Here is an 18,923-nt window from a genome sequence, read left to right as displayed (position 1 = left end):
ACCACCTCCGCCACAACAACTCGGGACAAGTTCACCCAAACACCGTCAACTTTAAAGCCCGAAACGTCTCCCGGGATCGGGTCGACACTCCGGCTCGGTGCTCGGCAGCTCCGGAGCCGCGAAACGGTTTAAAATCTGTTGTTATCTTAAAACAATACTTGTCGTTGTGTTGGGTTTCGGTTGAAGAGTTTCTCTCTGTCTCTCCCCCCCCCCTCACCTCCTCCTCCTCCTCCTCCTCCTCTCCCTGGACGCGAGCTCACGATACAGAGCCGCACGCTCTCCAGCCGCGTGACGTCACGAAGATGAGGGGGGAAAAAAATGGAGGACAAAACAATTAGCGAACAAAAGTGTTTCCGCCAGAGAGGGAGAAGATAATAGGTAGTTGGCGCGCTTATCTTAAACTCTGTGACGTTGTTTACAATTCTCGTCAATCAAACGACGACAAAGAGACATAAACTTGTCTTTGGGGACACAAAACGACCACAAAATATGCAAAATGACCCCGAACAGACGCAAAGTGATCACAAAGAGATGCAAACGACCAGTAAAAGACAAAAACCGACGACACAAACTGCTCCTAAAAGACACAAAACAACCACAAAAGATACATTGAAATGACCACGAGGAGATGTGAATGACCAAAGGGGGACAAAATAATGACGTCAAAGACACAGAAACTGATCCTAAGGGACACAAACGACCACAAAGAGATGCAAAACGACCACTAAGATGCAAAACGACTCCAAAGAGATGTAAACAATCAAACAACCAACAGATGCAAAATGGCCACATAACGACTTCTAGACACAAAATATGAGACACAAAACGACTACAAAGATACTTAAAACAAACACATTCATAAACCAGTGGACAAGGATCACCAAAAATCAACAATGTATGGACCAAATTTTATGGCAACCTAGTTGTGAATACATTTCACAAAGAAAGTAAAAGTTTGGGGATCACCAAACTTAGGAGGAATTCAATGAGTATGAATATCTGTACTAAATGAGATAAACTGACATTGCTATCCATAGTCCATACAGTGTGGCTAAACATGCAAAATACATAGGCCCACACTATAACATGCAAATTAAGACAAAGGGAAGTTTATTTGTATGCGTTAAAAAATGAGATAAAAAATAGAATAAAGCAGCTGAAATTATGACATGACAGACACGTCAGTAAGAGAGCGAGACAATAACAAAGACATAGAGAGGGAGTGACTCAGAATAACTGTTGAAAACATTACAAGGTGGAACAGGTAGGAATGTAAACAGTTATCAACAGGTCTAGACCAGCAGCCACGGTTGGCACTGAGGATAATGTGTTTTCATTATTATTTACATTTTCATACATAGACTTTCAATGAAAAAGGCACAAAACTTTTATTTCTTTTTGATATTTTTTGGCTGTATTTGTGTATAAATACTGAAACAATACTTGTACATTGAATTGTTCTATAATAAGATTTTTTGGTGATTATCGCTAAAGATTTGTAGATTTTTTTTTTAAAGGTGTCTGTGGCATTATTCTTGTATTTTGGAGTCCTGACAACTTTATACATTATTGAATTGACAAAACAATAAGTCAGACTTATATATATATATAATTTAGACACAGATTGGATGTACTTATTATAGCTGAGTTTGTTAGCAGGTGAGGACAATTTAAAAAGGTGCTAAACACAGACAAAAATGAACCTAGACTCCAGAGGGTACAAGTTTAAGGCACTTAATTCTTTGGCAGATGAAAGAAACTCTGCACAAAGAAGATCAAAATAATCAAAGGGAAGTACCAACAATCGAGCACATTTTTGAACAGTGGGGGACTTAAATGATTCACCAGTCAGTTGTAGTTGCAGTGTTTTGCCACTGGAGGGCGGCACTTACACCTCTATCAAACAGAAGCAGGTGAATGTAGAAGAGAAACAAAATACCACCACTGACCTCTAGAGGAACAGGTCTGATGTTGTGATTGGACCGAATCTAATTTCAGTCTTCACTCAATCTGTAAATCTTGACAGAACTTTAAAAACATTTGTGTCCACAATTAAAAATGTCTAGTTAATTGGGTGCTTCATATTCAAATGTTATCTTGGTTATTATGGCTCCATTGTTGATTATCTAAAGATTATTTTCTCGATTAATTGATTACTTGTTTGGTCTTTTAAAACTCTTCAAATGGCTTTTCCCCCCATATAAACAGTTTAAAAACCCCAAATATTTACTGTACTTTCAAATAAGACACAGATGTGATGCTGAAACAAATACATATTTGACATTTTTGCAAGAAAAAAAATACATAAACTATTAATATATCATCAGAATAGCAGGCAATTCACTTTTAGTCAAGCTTTATCATAATTACATTAAACATCAAATGAGGTCACTTTCTAAAACAGATGATGAGGATGAGGATGGTTGGCTGTGATTCAGATGACCTGTGTGTATTGTTCAAACAGCAGATTATCGGCTCCTGCTGTCCTCTACCACCAACCGTTAACCTGCGTTTCCACGGTGATTAACGGAGCCTCGTTAACGGCATCACACAGCAGGGGGGCACAGTGTGTGTAGGGTTTTATTTATGAGGTTGTGGGTCGAAAATGTGTTTACATTGTCACAATAGATAGATATAATTTGTTATTTCACTGTATTTTGTTCTTACCCTTGTCTTTGTGTCTATTTCATTTACCTGCTGTAATATTTATTTCTCTTTGCTGTTAATAAAGTTTTCTTTCTTTCTTTCTCTTGTGTGGTGTTCTCTTACATGGCAAAAAAAAACTGTATTGTGAGAAAACACCACAGTACAATATATGTACAAATACGGATACAGTATGAAGTTATAGTATCTCAATGCTCTCTTGGGGGCGTGGCTTACCGTAGGCGGGGCTACGGGGTTACCTAGCAGCCAGCCGCAGTGATTGACAGCTGAGCGGCTTAGAGCCTCAGAAACGCAGCCGCGGTGAGAAACGGGTCTGTGGTCTGGACTCAAACAACAACCTCCGAGTCCTCACGAGCTTTACGACGAGAAACTTCGGGATTTATTTTAGTTTTTCAGTTTTGTGACAGAGTTTTGAGCCACTTTGATTTTGTTTTGGGAAGAAGGAGCAACAGTTAGAGACACTGATTGTCCTTTCTCTCTGAGCAGTCGAGGTAAGAACCGTGTGTCCGTTCACCACAGGTGCAGCTTGGTCTGTAAGGTAGAAATACTGAGAGGAAATGATGTCAAATAAGGTGATTAATGTGTCCTGTACTTAAATGGAGTTTTGTAGATGCAGAAAATATAAGTAAAGGACAATAAAGACTAACAATAATCAATAATCAGAAGCTTTGACAATGGAAAAGAACAGAATAAAGTGATGAAAAACAAGCAGGAAACACAAAATAAAGATGGTTCTGTTTAACTAAATCAATAGAAGAGGACAAAGTAGAATAGAGTGAAAAGAAAAATGTAGGAGGGAAATGCAACGTATGTAATGGAAAAAATAGAAACAACTATTTTCAGACTAATAGAAATCATCAAAACAGCAGAATAGAGTGAAATAGAATTATAGAGCGAGATTATACAGAGTAAGTACCTGTTTATTTGTGTCTACTGTATTCCACTGTAATCTGCTTTATTCTATTGACTTGGTATTTTCAGTATCAGGTGTGTGTGCGTTGTGCTGAGTAATGCTGGTGTGTGTGTGTGTGTGAGATGTAAGAAGGAATTAAGGTGTAGCATCCCTGTGCTCACACTCATAGTTGAGTTCAGTGACCCTCGCTGACCTGCACACACACACACACACACAGTGTGGTGGTGCATGCAAGTGTGTGTTCAGAGCTGGCTTTTTAAACAGCGGTGCATTCATGTGCAAACGCTGTCAGTGCTGAAAACTGTCACGAACCCAGGAGGAGGACACTGTGAATCCGTTCTCTTCTCTTGTGCTGTCAAATCACAGATGTCAGAGCGTCATTGAACGCATCGGCAAGAACAGTTTTCAAAAATAGTTCCTGCCACAAAAACAAAGTTTTAAGGAAATTTTCAGCTCCTCAAATGTGAATATTTTCTTTTTTTTTCAGTTTTCTAATAGAATAAACTTCTTGTTTTGTTGGACAAGAAAAATTATTGAGTAAAAATTGAAATTAATATGTGTGCATGTGTCTTTTAACCATAAAACTAATATATATCTGACCGAAATTAAGAACTTTAAGTCGCCTAAACCTGTTGAAAGAAAAAAGTAGGGATGCACTGATGTAATATGCTGGATAATAAGGTCATGACCTTATTGTTCAGGGTGTATCTATATTGAATTCAGATTCTTTGTCAATGACACCGTTTCCTCTTCCAGTTACATTCACATCTTTAGTTCTTCAGCAAACACTTACCTCATGTTACTTTACATAAAAATGTACAGATGTGCAGATTTTTAATGTGAGAAAAAGACAGATATCATTTTCATATTAGTGGTTTTGGAAAATAGTGACAAATCTACTTTGTTTTATTTTTTATCTGCACAAACAGCAAAAACCTTCAGTTTCCAGTGAGAAACATGCAGCTGTGGTCAGAGAGAGCAAAGCAGAAATGTGTCTCGACTGCAACAACTGTGCAAACACTGACGACAGTTCAGTGTGTCTGTGTGTGTGTCTGTTGCTGACGTGCCCTTGAACAAGGTGTTTCATCATCATCATTTAATCTAAACCTCAATCAGCTAAACGCCAGAAAATGTGAAGAGAATTATAAAGCAGGTCAGAACACCTCCACTGTGTGTGTGTGTGTGTGTGTTTAATCCCTGGTTTGTGTGATGGCATGTGACTGTCTGACTTTAACAAGGACACACACACACACAGTCGTGGTGCTTTGGGATTAAACATCACTGTCTCATCTCAGATTACATCTCTCTTTTTTTGATCCAAACAGGAAATTGAACCGAAGTCCCCACACACACACACACACACACACACACACTTTACAAATCCATCCTTCACCATCTGGGCCTCTAATCTGTGTCTGTGTGTGTGTGTGTGTGTGTGTGTGTGTGTGTCAGACAGTTTACACTCTTTCACTCATCTCTCTCTCTCTCTCTCTCAGGACAACAGGCTCGAACGTCCATGTCGTCTCAGCGGCAGCAGCACAGAGGTGTGTGTACTCCGTTTCTTGGAGAGCTCCCTGGGAATTCCTGGAATGTCCTGGAACGCCCTGGGTGGGACTCGGACATGTTCGGAGTCCCTTTTCCTGTTTGCTAGATGCCGCCGCTGACCCTTTACTTCCTGCTTTGGCCTCGGCTGTTAGTTTTTGGACAGAGAGAGAGAGAGAGTTAAGAGAAAACAGCTCTGGGGTTACGTACTGATCCTCCAGTGAAAGGACTCTGTTCACTTACCTCCTGCTGCGGATTAATATGTTGTTCACTTGAAAGTTGTACGTCAGAAATAAACCCAGCAGACCTCAAACACACCACGGGCTCAGGAGCAGTCAGTCTGCAGGAAGCTGATCTCTTCATTATATATCCAGGTTCTCTCATGTGGTGACTCTCTCTGGTTTCAGGCTCTGAGAGAATGTGATTGTCTTTGCTTTGCTGTCTTTAAAAATTGGATCAGATGATGGAGTTAGGGGATCATCAAAGGTTTTACAATTCATCCTAAGGGGTTCGTACAGCATTTAGTTTTAATCCAGATTGTTTTTGTATGACGGAGTATTAGGGCCACATTGAGGGAAAAAAAAGAAATCTGAAACTTCAAGAATAAAGTCGTAATTTTGAGAATAAAATATATAATGATAATAATCTTTATTTATAGAGAACTTTTCTAAACCCACGTTACAAAGCGCTTCACAAAAGGCAGCAAAATAAAACATGCAGGTCATAATTAAAACAAACAATCAGAAATACTATTAAAATGAAAGTGTCTTAGTGCAAATAGACTAATGCAGCGTCACCGGCAACAGGGCGATCAGTAGAAATCAATAAAACCAAAGGTATATAAAATTAAAAAAAGAAAAAGTCATATTACAAGAATAGAGCCGTAATATTAGAGGAAAAAAGGAATATTCCATCAACCAATCAAACATGTGAAAGGACAGTGAGTGTCAGCTGCTGTGACTCAGTTTCTTCACAGTCTTTTGTCCTGATGATGATGATGATGATGATGATGATGATGATGATGATGAGCCACAAGATGAAGTTCCTCCTTATTTGTGAAACCTAAAGTAGAACTTCACAGGACGCTCCACATTTAAAGCTTCTGATATTTCCCCTCTAAAACAACACGGAACTTAAAATTAAAACTTTTCTCACTATTCTCAACATGTTTTGTTTCCCTAAACGTGGCCCTAATACTCCGTCGCAGTTTTGAGATATTCCAGTGGTGGACCAGCCGACGCTGAAACGCTCAGAGCTAGTGCAGCTAAAAATAACGTTATCTGTGATGGATTATCTGCCTGCAGCTTTCTGCAGGTTGATTTTAATAAAGTAGTGAAATGAAATGAAACCAGCGGCCGCCAGGAAGGAAGGAAATCAAACTAAAAGGTTTGAACAACAGGTAGACACTTAGATAATAATGTGACGGTAACTTGCAAAAGTGCTGGCGACCTGGAGGTCGAAGTGCGTCGGCCATGTTAACAAATACCTGAACTAAACGTCTGAACTCTTAGAGGAATAATAAGTGTTTACTCTGTCCGTCTCCTGAAGGCCAGCCGCTGCCTGCAGAGCCCAGGGAAGGAGTCTGATCTCGGGCTGAGAGAGCCAGCTAATGCCCCCAACACACACTGAGCTGGAACATGCTATAGCCACCTGACAGCCAATCAAAATGATGGCCTCGGTGGTTGTCGGGGGCAACCGGAAGAAGTCCCTCACGTTGAGAGGGGTGGACCCGGAGACCTGCATGATCGTGTTTAAGAACCACTGGGCACAGGTAATCACCTCATCTATTAATCATCCTGTAGGCCTCAGTTTATCAATCAATCAATCGATGGATCGATCAATCAATCACTTCTCAGACAGAGAAACTCACTTTACTGTTGTTTTTCTTTGTTGCTCTTTACATCTTCTGTCTCTCAGTCTCAGTCTCTTCAGTCTGTCCCATTTTCCTCATAATGGTTGGCAGACACAGTGTGTGTGTGTGTGTGTGTGTGTGTGAATGCATTACTGACCCAGACTTTGGCCCTTAAACACAGGATCCATTTAGAACAAACCCTCTCTCTACACCCGCCAAGAAAACCCACACACACTCTATGCTTGTGTGTGTACAAGTGTATTGTGTATTGTGTGTGTGTGTGTGTGTGTGGTCCTTGTGTGAAGCAGCTGAGGTCAAAGGTTAACACAAGTCCAGACAGTGAATTACATTCTTCTCTTTCTCCCTCTCGTTCATGTATTCATCTCTTGTTGTTAAATTTCTCGGAACGATGAAATCTTTAATCGGTTTATTAAACAAATTAAATATTGATATTAAAGATGCAAAACCAAAAAAAATCCACTGATAAATAATAAATAATTCTCCACATTTCATTTGATTTCAAAGAATCTCGTTTTATTTGAAGTGTTGATCCATGAGAAGATATAAAAACCATCTCAGTGTAGTTTTACATCTCCTCTCTCAGGCTTCTCTCTGCAGCTGTAGTGACAACAGGTCGGTGAGCCAATCAGAAGAGAGGAGGCTCTGAGCCTCTCTTCTGATTGGCTCACCGACCCCCAAAGCTTAAAACCCTTGAACATAGAGCTGAGGTGGTTCCTGGTCAGAAAAAATAGTGAACATTTTAACGGATTTTCTTAAAAAAAAAAAAAATCTGCAAAAGAAAATGCGAATTAACGAACATTTCCATCCACATGTTGTTGAGTAAATATTAGGAGATGATGGTGCTCAACAGTTTGGATGCGATCAAACCTCAAACGATTGAAAACCGTGTAGAAAACAACATTGAAATATAACATCCAACCTCCCTGTGTGCAGGTGGTGAAGATCCTGGAGAAACACGAGCCGGGTCGCAGCGGCACTGGTGCGCTGAGTTTCCTCTCTGGTCATGCTAGCAGCAGCAGCAGCAGCAGCGGCGGCGGCAGCGGCTCTGGAGCGTTACGCCTCGGTCCCATCCCGGCTGACGAAGCCAGCGCCGTCCAGAACTACGTGGAACACATGCTCTTCCTGCTGATGGAGGAAGAGGCGGGACAAGGTTAGAGAACAAAAAGAAACAATGCTTCATCACGCCACAGTGTTGTGTCGTATTTGGTTCGATGTGTGTTTCCTCCCTGATTCCAGGAGGAGCGATGGGTCCCATCCTGGAGTTTGTGGTTCTGGAGGGTGTGATGGAGAGGCTGTTTCTCTGGAGCCTGAGGAGGCAGTTTACCGAGGACATGAAGCTGGAGCAGCTCCGGATGTACCAGATGCTTCTGTCTCAGGCCAAACAGCCTCTACTGCACCATAAACCTGTTCTACGGCCGCTCATGATGCTGCTGGCCTCGTGTGCCGGAGCCGGAACCGGTGAGTGCCGCAGTCTTGCCGTTACCGTCGTGAGATTCGCCACAGGCTTCGCTTTAGCTGCGTAATGACATCTAATTGGCTTAAGGGGTTAATTAAGAAGTTGTTTCACATGTTAGAGGTGTAGATAGTAAGATGTTTAATCAGTTACCTGTTTGGTTAATCCACCTGCGTTTCCTCTCCAGACAGCGGTGGTGTGGTGGAGGCGGAGCTTGTCCTCCTGTTGTACCAGCTGTGTGTGGCTCTGGTCAAAGATCCCTCGGTGCTGGAACTGTTCTTCCACACCAGTGAGGACCAGGGAGCCGCCAACTTCCTCCTCTTCTCCCTGCTCATACCATACACACACAGGTAGGTAAATATAAACAGATGTATACACAAATATGCTGTGACACTTACACAAAGACAAACAGAAGTATACACACAAAAACAGCATGCACATAGACACACACACACACAAAAATATGATACATAAACACAGGTAGTTTACACACACAGCAGCAGTGGTAGTGTAGGGTAAGGATGCACACACACAGAGATAGAGGGTATAGACACTAATAAAGTTTATTAGTTAAAACAAACAAAACTTTATTGTCTCTCTCTACCTCAGACAGGGTTCGGTCGGTCAGCAGGCCAGAGACGCTCTGCTGCTCATCATGTCTCTGTCGGCCTCTGAGCCTCGAGTCGCCCATCACATCGGAGAGAACACGTACTTCTGTCCTGTGAGTGCACAAATACACACACACACACACACACACACACACACACACACACACACACACACACACACTGGAGTGAGGGTATAGAGCTGCGTCACATCCAGGAGAAACAGTGTGAATCCTTGACGCTTCATTCCAAGATAACCGAGGAGACGACACGGTTGGCACCAGCTTCATGGTCGTCTCATGTCTGCTGTCTACTACTAGTCTTGTTAACGTCAAGGATTTTGATCAAGGTCGCAGGACTTTTCCAGTGATGACGCTCATATAACAGACAGGAATGAAGCCATGCACCAATATGTTCCTACCTGTTGAAGTCTGATTTAAAATACATGCAGTCATCAATCATCTCTTACATGCTTAATTAATTATGAAATTATGTCAAATTATGACAAAACACCAATTTTTCCTACTGACAAATCTAGACTGAACTTTACAGCTAAGTGTACGATTCAAAGTTGGATTAGCTCAGATTATTTACTGCCGCTGCGTCAGTTTATGGTTAAGTGGTGTTAATCACACCCACAGAAAAGTTAAACATTTCATGTCATATTATGGTCTGTTTCAACTGAACAACACAGCATTGGGTTTGAAGTGACGCTAACAAACGTGCTAGCAAAGTAAAAAGTGCCGTTAGCGAGGATTTAGCCGGTGCTACAGGTAAAACAAGCTAGCAAGCTACTGAAGAGAGAGAGAGAGATTTTAAAGGTATGTGTCCTAAGCAGAGCTGCTACTTTATCCCTCATAGACCCCATGAACTAGGTTAATCTCTACATACCTTCCAACTGCCTGCAGAGAATAAAAAAACATGCGTTTTTCAGACATTTTTCTGAGTGTGTGAAAGTAGGAAAAGGTTAAATTTTAAATATTTATTTATTTTAAATAATAAAAAGGCATTTTAAGAACCTGCATCTTGATTCTTTCCCTGATATTTTTACAGTTTAAAAATCTGTAGTTTTCTGAGTTCAGTGGATGAGTCCTTTTCTCCATTCATCTTCCCTCTGCATTGTAATCTCATTATCGCCGTTATGTAATAAACTAATGAGCTCATACAGCTTCCTCTGGGACTGTTAGAGTGTGACAGGCAGAGAGAGGGAGAGGGAGAGAGAGAGAGAGAGAGAGAGATAGGGAGGGAGAGACAGAGACATATACAGTGTCATTCGGGGGAGAGAAGAGTTGAGGAGGGAAAGGGAGAAGAGGGAAAAACAGATCACAAATGAAGCCAGGGAGAAGGTTGTTAACATGTGCTAATTAGCATCAAATGCTAAGTACAGCTGAGGCTGATGGGAGTGTCATTAATGAGATACCTGATGTTTCTGGAGGCTGAGAAGCACTCTCTGTATACAGGTGTCTGCACTCCCTGTGTCGGCCATGTTGGCTCCATCACCGCCAGTTTCAGCTTTGACTGTTTGTGTGTCTGTGTTTAGGTGAAAGGGCGAGCAAAGCCACCTGTGTGTGTGTGTGTGTGTGTGTGTGTGTGTGTGTGTGTCAGATTTAAGCCCATGTGACCACACTCTGACCTCAATCTTTATGCAGAGAGCAGATTAGTAAATCAGTGTGAGATTGGCTCGCACACAGGGAGGGATTAGCAAGTCTGCACGTGATTGGACGGCTGCCTGATTGTTAGCGAGACTTGAGACTGCAGCTGTTTGACCGCCGCTGCTGTTATTGTTGTTTATGTTGACGTTAACAATGTTGCTTTCTACTTTCTTTTTCTCCTTTGTTCTCCTCCTCTTTCCCCCTCGTCTTCCTCTCTCCTCTTTTTTTCCCCTTTCTCCTCCCCTCCAGCTTTTCTTTCCTGTCGTCTTCCCTCTCTCTCTCCTCTCTTGTTTAAGGAATAGTTCAGCTTTCTGAGGAATAGATTTGCTTTCTTGCAGAGTTAGATGAGAAGACAAAGCTGCTGGGAGGAAGATTTTGTTTAAGATAAAAAGTCAAACTTTACTGAATCGTCACTTAATGAATGAAAACACACGTCCTTCCTGTCCCTCCTTTGTTTGTATCTGCACTCTTTCTCTTCTCTATATAAAAAGAACACACTGATCTAAACTGGAACGTGTGTGTTCATGTGTTTGTGCACAGCTTACCTGTGTCCGTGTGTGTGTGTGTTCACAGGTGCTGGCCACAGGTCTGTCTGGTCTGTACTCGTCTCTTCCGGCCAGGCTGCAGGTTTACAGCGAGGACTGGCACTGTCTGGACCAGGCCGACTGGCAACAGGTAACCATGACGACCACACAGCTAATGAGCGACAGAATGAAATAAATGAATGAATGAGTGAATCTGAGTCTGCAAATGAACGGGGTAAAAAGTAAGATCCATTTTATTTCAGTCTGGACCACAGTGGTGAACAGACCAACATTTCTTGAGTTATAAAAAATGTATAAATACAAAAAATAATACATCTGAATGAATCAAAATATATATTGGTTCAGTGAAGTGATTTATTAATTTATAGATTAACTGTCTGAACGATGACATCCCTCTTACCTGATGTTTGGGTCAACAGGTTCCAGCTCTCGTCCACTTCCTGCACTCGCTGGACTTCTGTAGTGCTGTTACCAAGGTAATGTACACACACACACACACACACACACACACACACACACACACACACACACACACACACACACACACAATGGCTATTTAAAAATAAAAAGAAGGATTCATCACTCTGCCTGTCTTCATCTGTCCCTCTCAGGTTGCTCATCCCTCCATCCGGTCTCAGTTGCTGGGTTACATCTACAACGGCTTCCTGGTGCCTGTTCTGGCTCCTGCTCTGCACAAGGTAGCATCACTATCAGCCACTGTATTTCCTGATAACTCCTGTTGGCGTTGACCGAGGATTTGGATTTAGATATTTAGTCAACTACACGTTAAAGTCCTGCATTCAAAATGTGACTGAGGCACAAATACATCAGTTTTATCAACAAAATGTACTTAAAGTAAAATTACAACAAGGCAGCAGAACAACACCTGTCAGAAAACTACACTGAGATGGTTTTTGGTTCTTATATCTATTCAAATATCTTCTTATGGATCAACACTTTGGATAAAACAAAGAAGATGAGCATTTGAGTAAATTGTTTTCACCGCTGACCCAAAATGTACAAAAGAAGAACAAATTACAGCAGGCAGGAGATTCCCACTTGTCCTACTTGTGATTACCTCTAGAGGGCAGATGTGAATGTTTGTTTCCCAGTTGAAAATCCATGTTTATAGTATTCTCACCAAGTTGTAAATAAAGCTCATGTAAAGGTGTTTGAATACTTTGTTATTCAGTTATATCACTCCTACATTAACATTTCTGTGTGTGTGTAGCTGACGGTGGAGGAGGTGATGACCACAACAGCGTACCTGGACCTGTTCCTGCGCTCCATCTCTGAGCCCGCCCTCCTCCAGACCTTCCTGTCCTTCATCCTGCTGCACACGCACGACAACGTGCACATACTGGACACGCTGGTCAGCAGGGTCAACACACCTTTTCAGGTGACAGTAACAATGGACCGCAGTCTGATATTTGATTGATTCTTTAGCCAAACAAGTAAGATGACCTCTGACCTTTGGTGTGTCCGTCAGTTGGGTACGGTGTCGCTGGCTCTGTTCAGGACTCTGATCGGTCTGTTCTGTGAAGACGTCATGCTGCAGCTGGTGTTCAGGTCAGTCTGACAGGCTCAAAAATAAATGGTCAAACTGTTTTCTAGGCAGCATGTACTGGACTAACTCTGAGATTTAGTTAAATCATAGTCTCTTTCATCTGTTCTGTCTCGTCTCACAGGACACAGGACTTTCTTATCTGCACAAAAAGAAGCAGAACATGTGGATTAAAGCTTTTTTTTTTTAAACTGAAAGAAATCTGACTAATATAATTAATGCTAACTAAAAAACTTAATCCTAACCTGCAAAAAAAGCAGCGTTTTTGGTATGTGTTAGTCAAAAATAAGAACTCACAGTTAATGCAATACAAAATAGATCCATCCATCACTGCACATGAGATATTACAGCAAAGATCCCATATTTTACACTTTTCCTGTGTTATAATTGCTGTTTTGATATCCATAAGAAGATATATTTGTGGTTTTAAGAACCAAAAACCATCTCAAAAACAAAGCGACATGGAGATCTACTTTTATACAATATGGGACCTTTAATATTGTTGATGTAGTGGTGATGCATTTAGCACCAAGATCAGGATGATAGAAATCGCCACAGGATTTGATTGTATAAATATTTATGCATCTCCCAGGGAGGATGCTTGTTGACATGTGACTGTAAATTAATTCTGGATGCATGCTGGGACTGAGCGGGGTGTGTCTTTGTCTCCTCAGGTATCTGATTCCCTGCAGCCACCTGAGCAGGAAGCAGCGCTCCTCCTTAAAGCAGAGAGACTGTTACTCCTCCAGCGCCGCCTCCTTCCTGCTCCTCATGCCCTCCTGGTGCCCCGTGTACATCCACAACGCCAACACACACTCGCACTCTGAGCACATCCACTGGCCCAAAGGAGCAGGTCAGTGCGACTCACACATGCACGAGTTCATACACACTTTCACATGCATACTAACGTCAACTCTCTGTCCGTGTCAGAGCTGTCAGTGTCAGACAGCGTTGGCTACTGTCGAGGTTCAGACTTTCTGATGGATGTAAACTACCTCCACTACCTCTGGGACGCCCGCCAGGCCATCGCCACCTCTCACAGGTTAGTGTGCCCGACTTCTGTTTCCTCTACGATGAAACCAGGGATGAGCTATGGAATAAAGGAAAATAGTGCTCTTTTACAATCTGGATCTCAGATAGGATAATACATTACTCACCAGTTTCAGTGGTGGCCAGGGAAAACTTTCTGAAGCACTGCACCACTGTCAAGATGTGTATTGATGTAGTGACACCTGCTGGGCAAACTCTGGTACTGCATTTATAGAGGAGGACAAATGCTGTTTCAATGAATGGAAATTGAATTATTCTATTAAATAATGGTTACATTACTTTTAAAGTTTAAGGTTCTGCTTTTAAACACTGCGACAGATTGACAAGTTCATCCTGAAATCAAAACCAACCGTGATATGATGAAACAAGGCCTTGTTTGTGGGAAGCAAGGCATTGAAAAACTTTGCTGCGATATTTCAGCTCTGAATGGTCAATAGTGTATTAAATAGACTTCTTTCAGTACAACATCCTGAAACAGGTTTTTAAACAACCACAGATCAGTCTAAAACAATTGATTTGGATGCAAAACCAATAGTAGACATTCAAATTACATCCCCAACTGTCTAATGGCAGGTTAAGGGTCCCTTTAACAGCACATTAGCTTTACAGAGAAGAAAACCCTGTATTGTTCTTTAACAAATAAAGTCTGATACAAAGAAACAGAATAAAAGCACAGCTAAGGCTCGTGGCAATCTGTTCAACATTTGTTGTGATATTTCACTAAAAATCCAAAATGTCAACCTCATGGTGGAACTAGAGGAATAGTCAGAGGATGACAAAAATCATTAGGATTCATCCTGTGGGAACTATAAATATGTGTACCACATTTCTCTGCAATCCATTCAATAGTTGTTGAGATATTTCAGTTTGGAGCAAAGAGGTGGACTGACCGACAGATAGATAGATAGATAGCCAGATGTTGCCATTCTGCTAGCGTGGTTTAAAAGCAAGAGATCTGGTGATCTGATGATCCTAATCTCTCATTTTGGGGAATAACCCAGTAAAAGATTATTTATATGTCCAACATCTTGAGCTCTGACGGGTTTTGTTTTCCGGCAGGGCATGTCGGCTGTGGTCAGCCCCGTATGACGGGATCAACCCTTCGTCTGAGGAGTACCAATCGGACACACCAGGGGACGACGTGGAAGATGAAGAAGAAATTGTACAGCGAGTCAAGAGCGACTCCATCTCCTCTTTGGTCATCACTCCTCCCCCCTCGGCCCTCTCCCCCACCCCCTCCTCCTCAGATACTATCTCCATGGGCAACCAGGCAGGGAGAGCCAGTTCAGCCCTGGAGCTGGAGTGGGACGACATTTTTGCAGATGACGATCCCTCTTCGTCGGCGTTGATAAACACAGGGCTAGCAAATGGCGGCGTGACGGCCCCCCCTCCTCTACCTCCTCAACACATCCAGGAAATGCGACGCAGTGCAATCAAGTTGGTGCATGGCTCGTATGTAGAAGAATCCGAGTTTGAGGACGACGTCTTGGTTTACGATCTAGTCGCCCAGAAAGACACAAAGGCGGCCCTTTTGGAGCGACTCATGGCCGCAAATCGAAGGGCACGTGGAGGAAGCACCTCAAACGGTCAGCGAGTGTCGATGGGAGTGTCAACGGGAGTGTCGACGGCGACAATAACAACAATGTTAACGACAACAGGGAGGACGGTAATGGAAACAGTTAACAGTATTATGTCGTCAAGGAGGAGGAGCGAGGATGGAGGGAAGGAAGAAAGAAGTAGGAGTGAAGATTATGGGAAGGAAGTGAGGTGGAGTGAGGACCATGGAAAGGAGATAGGGAGAAGGAAGGAGGAAGAAGAAGATGAAAAAAACAGGACAGATTTACAAGTGGAGCTGAAGGGACATCGAGTTTTCACCAATGGGTTTAATGGAAAGAATCACATCATCGAAGAATGTGATGACGCTGTTGAAGACGCCCAGGTATTTAAGAAAAGCTGCAGTGTGAGTGACTTCACAACTGTTGTCAATCACAAGCACACAACACACCAACAGCATGTACACCACAACACACAACTTTCCAAACCGTGTTCAGTGACAAACACTCTACCCAATGGCCATTATCAATCTGACCCTGTGGTTTCTGCAACCAAGGCCAAGCCTACAAGTCTACCCGGTAACAAAGTCGCTAAGAACGACGACTTCCTGTCCCAGTACCATGAACTCATGCTCTCTTTTGGGGTGGAGCCAGACTGTGACGACATCACAGACAACATCGGCACATTTAGGAAGCGGGTCCGAGCGCTGAGGCAAAAACTGGAAGAGGAGGAAGAGGGACTCGGCAAAGAATTAGGTTTCAGCTCCTCGTGGGATGATGGAGAGGAGGAAGGGGAGGAGGAGGCGATGGAGGAGGAAGACGAGGAAGAGGAAGGAGGGGAGACGGGGAGCAGCGGTAAGAAAGGCAGCAGTAGACACGGAGTTCCCTTTACAGGTCCGTTCATAAGCGTCCTGTTGTCCCGGCTCGAGAACCTTCTGGAAAACTCCATTGCTGTAAACCTGCTGGTGACGGGCATCCTGGCCCAGCTGGCGTCGTACCCACAACCTCTGCTGAGATCCTTCCTGCTCAGCACAGACACGACACACAACCAGCCCAACGTACGCACGCTGTATCAGGTAACGTCCAAACACACACATCGTATATGTCCGAGTTGTTATTGTATTTCATTGTTTCACGCGTCTAGAAGATAATACTTTTATTTCTGCGTTTGTCTGTCGTAGGTGTTGTTGTCGGTGCACGCTCAGATTGAGCGCTATGTGGCTGCCAGACCGGACTATCCGGCGCTGGTCACTCAGGCCTGGAGGTTCTTGTTGGCTAAAGACCAGGACAGCAAGTTTAGAGGTTAACGAACACACACATCAACACCCTCAAACATTATATTGAGCCCAGCAGTTGATGGTTTTAGTGGCTTAGTTAAGTAGCTGCAGTAATGGTAGTACTACAAAGGTACCAGTAGTAATGTTAGATAAAGTTACAGCAGCAGTATTGATATGATGTTGTAGTTAACATGATGAATTTCTGCATAAAGTGGACGTGAATTAGAAAAGACAGACGCATAAATTGATGATCTGTCAAACACTTTGATTGAAGCAGATTGATTTACCTTTACTATCGTATTTCCTCACGTTCCTCAGAGTGCCTCGAGTCTCAACATGGCGACATCATCCTGGACCCTTCTCTTCCTAATGGCTCTGTGAGGAACGCCCTGGCTTTGCCTCCTCTTGGCGTCTTGCCGCCCTGCCCGCCGATCCCCCCCCAGGCCAAGAGCCGAGTGTTCGCCATCGTCCTGTACGCCGAGTTCCTCAAGGAGCTAGCCGCCATCGCCCAGGAGCACAGCATTGCACTGGACTGTTCTGCCGAGGAGTAATGGGAGTGTCTAGCTCTCTGAGAATCTGCCATCGATGTACCTCTGAGCAAGGCACTGCTGAAAACTTATCAAAGGAGCTGCTAAGTGGCCAGCAGCAGAGTAGCAGTAGACTGAGGGCTTGTTAAGGTCCTAAAAGTACAAGCACAAAACATGCAACACAAATTATGTTACTTCTTGAGGAGTAACACAACAGGTGTGAGTAAATTATATTGTTTCTTATGCATAGATTTGTACACTATGTATATATATATATCTATATATACATACCTGGCAGCACTTGAATATTTTGATGTTTCCCCCATGTGTATATGGATATTTATGCTAATGAAAATAATTTGATGGAGATTATTTTGAAGATAAATCATTTTCAGTTTTCTATATATTTGTGGGATCAGTGCAAATAGTTTTCTACATTTTTTTCTGAAATCTTTGCACTTATTTCTTGATATGGAAAAAAAAGAAAAGAAAAAAAAAAGATATTTGGTTATTTAATCGTTTTATTTAAAAATGCAGACGACCTTATTCCAGCCTTTTTAAATCAACCTCCTACTCAGGAAGGGAAACTTGATGCATAACACTAGCATAAAAATAAAAAACATTAAAGTGAGACTAAGGTAACGTTTGTTGAACAGCAGCCACCGTGGTGATAATTACTGGATTAATTACATGGTCTCACTTTAATGTGATTTTACATTTGATTAGACTTAGATTAGAGAAAAAAAACAGCTGCTGCTTGACTTTAGGCAAGCTAGTAAGCTGCTGGCTAGTAAGCTACTAGCTAACTAGCTGCTTGGGCTAAAGGTCAGTATATTCAATTTAAAAGATGTCATTTAAAATATTAATATTACAAAAGACAGGATGTCTTTAATCCTTGAGGCCCAAATGCATGTTACGGAAATTCTTATTTTCATTTGGAGACATGTTTAACTGCTTGACTTAATCTCTATTTTTTGCTTTATCAAACAATCCCCTTTTTGTTTCTCCAAAAGTGTCTCCTTTTTGGGAACTAGAGAGTTTGTTTCAACAATTAAAACTTTAAGAAAGTAAAGTCAAAATATAATTTAATGGCTTGATTTCACACACACCAAACAAAACTGGATGTGTGTTTTTCACATATATTTGTCCCTCCTGTTGTGTTATTGTGCATCTATAGGCAGAGGTTTGTTTTAATCTATTTTTTCTTACTGCTACAGCTGAAACTTTGATGGTGAAAATGATCTTGTTTTCCTGTTGTGTCTTTATATGCACAAACACAAACACCCTTACAGAGTGACTACAAAGCCTTACTTCAACCGACAAAGAGATTTCAGTGCAATATACCGAGATGCAAAAATGAAAATTGAGATCTTATGCAAATATCAGATCTGGGTTTATCTTATTTGCTCTTGTGTCAGTGTGCGTTTAATTTTTTTTTTAATGTAAATTGTGTGAATTTTGTGAACACATTTCTTTATTTTTGTCCATTTTCACCTAAAAGGAAGTGATATAACTTGCTGTTAAGCCCCTCTGGTGTTCACCTGTGGTGCGTTCAGATCAAGTAGGAAAGAAGGTAGATTTGAGTAAAGTATGATTCACCTGAGCTCTCAGACCAGTGTGCTGACTTCCGACATTTTTACACCAACAAGCAAACATCCGCTGTCTTGTTGAATCATTTGTTGCCCCTTTGATGTGACGGTTCACA

The 18,923-nt window shown here is 42.0% G+C and overlaps 1 protein-coding gene across 1 annotated transcript; it reads left to right on the top strand.

The window, feature by feature from the left end:
• The first annotated feature begins 5,089 nt into the window (after positions 1-5,089).
• LOC111233337 (protein FAM160A1-like) lies at positions 5,090-17,720 on the top strand. The gene is made up of 16 exons (XM_022761129.1): positions 5,090-5,121; positions 6,668-6,890; positions 7,926-8,142; positions 8,229-8,450; positions 8,633-8,795; positions 9,055-9,166; positions 11,276-11,377; positions 11,667-11,723; positions 11,859-11,945; positions 12,479-12,646; positions 12,737-12,816; positions 13,486-13,664; positions 13,742-13,853; positions 14,921-16,490; positions 16,596-16,716; positions 17,010-17,720. Exons 2-16 carry the CDS (start codon positions 6,786-6,788, stop codon positions 17,240-17,242), a joined length of 3,528 nt encoding a protein of 1,175 aa, XP_022616850.1. The 5' UTR covers positions 5,090-5,121; positions 6,668-6,785; the 3' UTR covers positions 17,243-17,720.
• Positions 17,721-18,923: the final 1,203 nt, after the last annotated feature.

This window comes from Seriola dumerili, unplaced genomic scaffold, assembly GCF_002260705.1.
Source record: "Seriola dumerili isolate Sdu_G_001 unplaced genomic scaffold, Sdu_1.0 BDQW01000388.1, whole genome shotgun sequence".
In the NCBI taxonomy this organism is placed as follows: Eukaryota; Metazoa; Chordata; class Actinopteri; order Carangiformes; family Carangidae; genus Seriola; species Seriola dumerili.
Note: the sequence above shows the minus strand (reverse complement) of the source record. Positions and strands in the feature narration are given on the sequence as shown.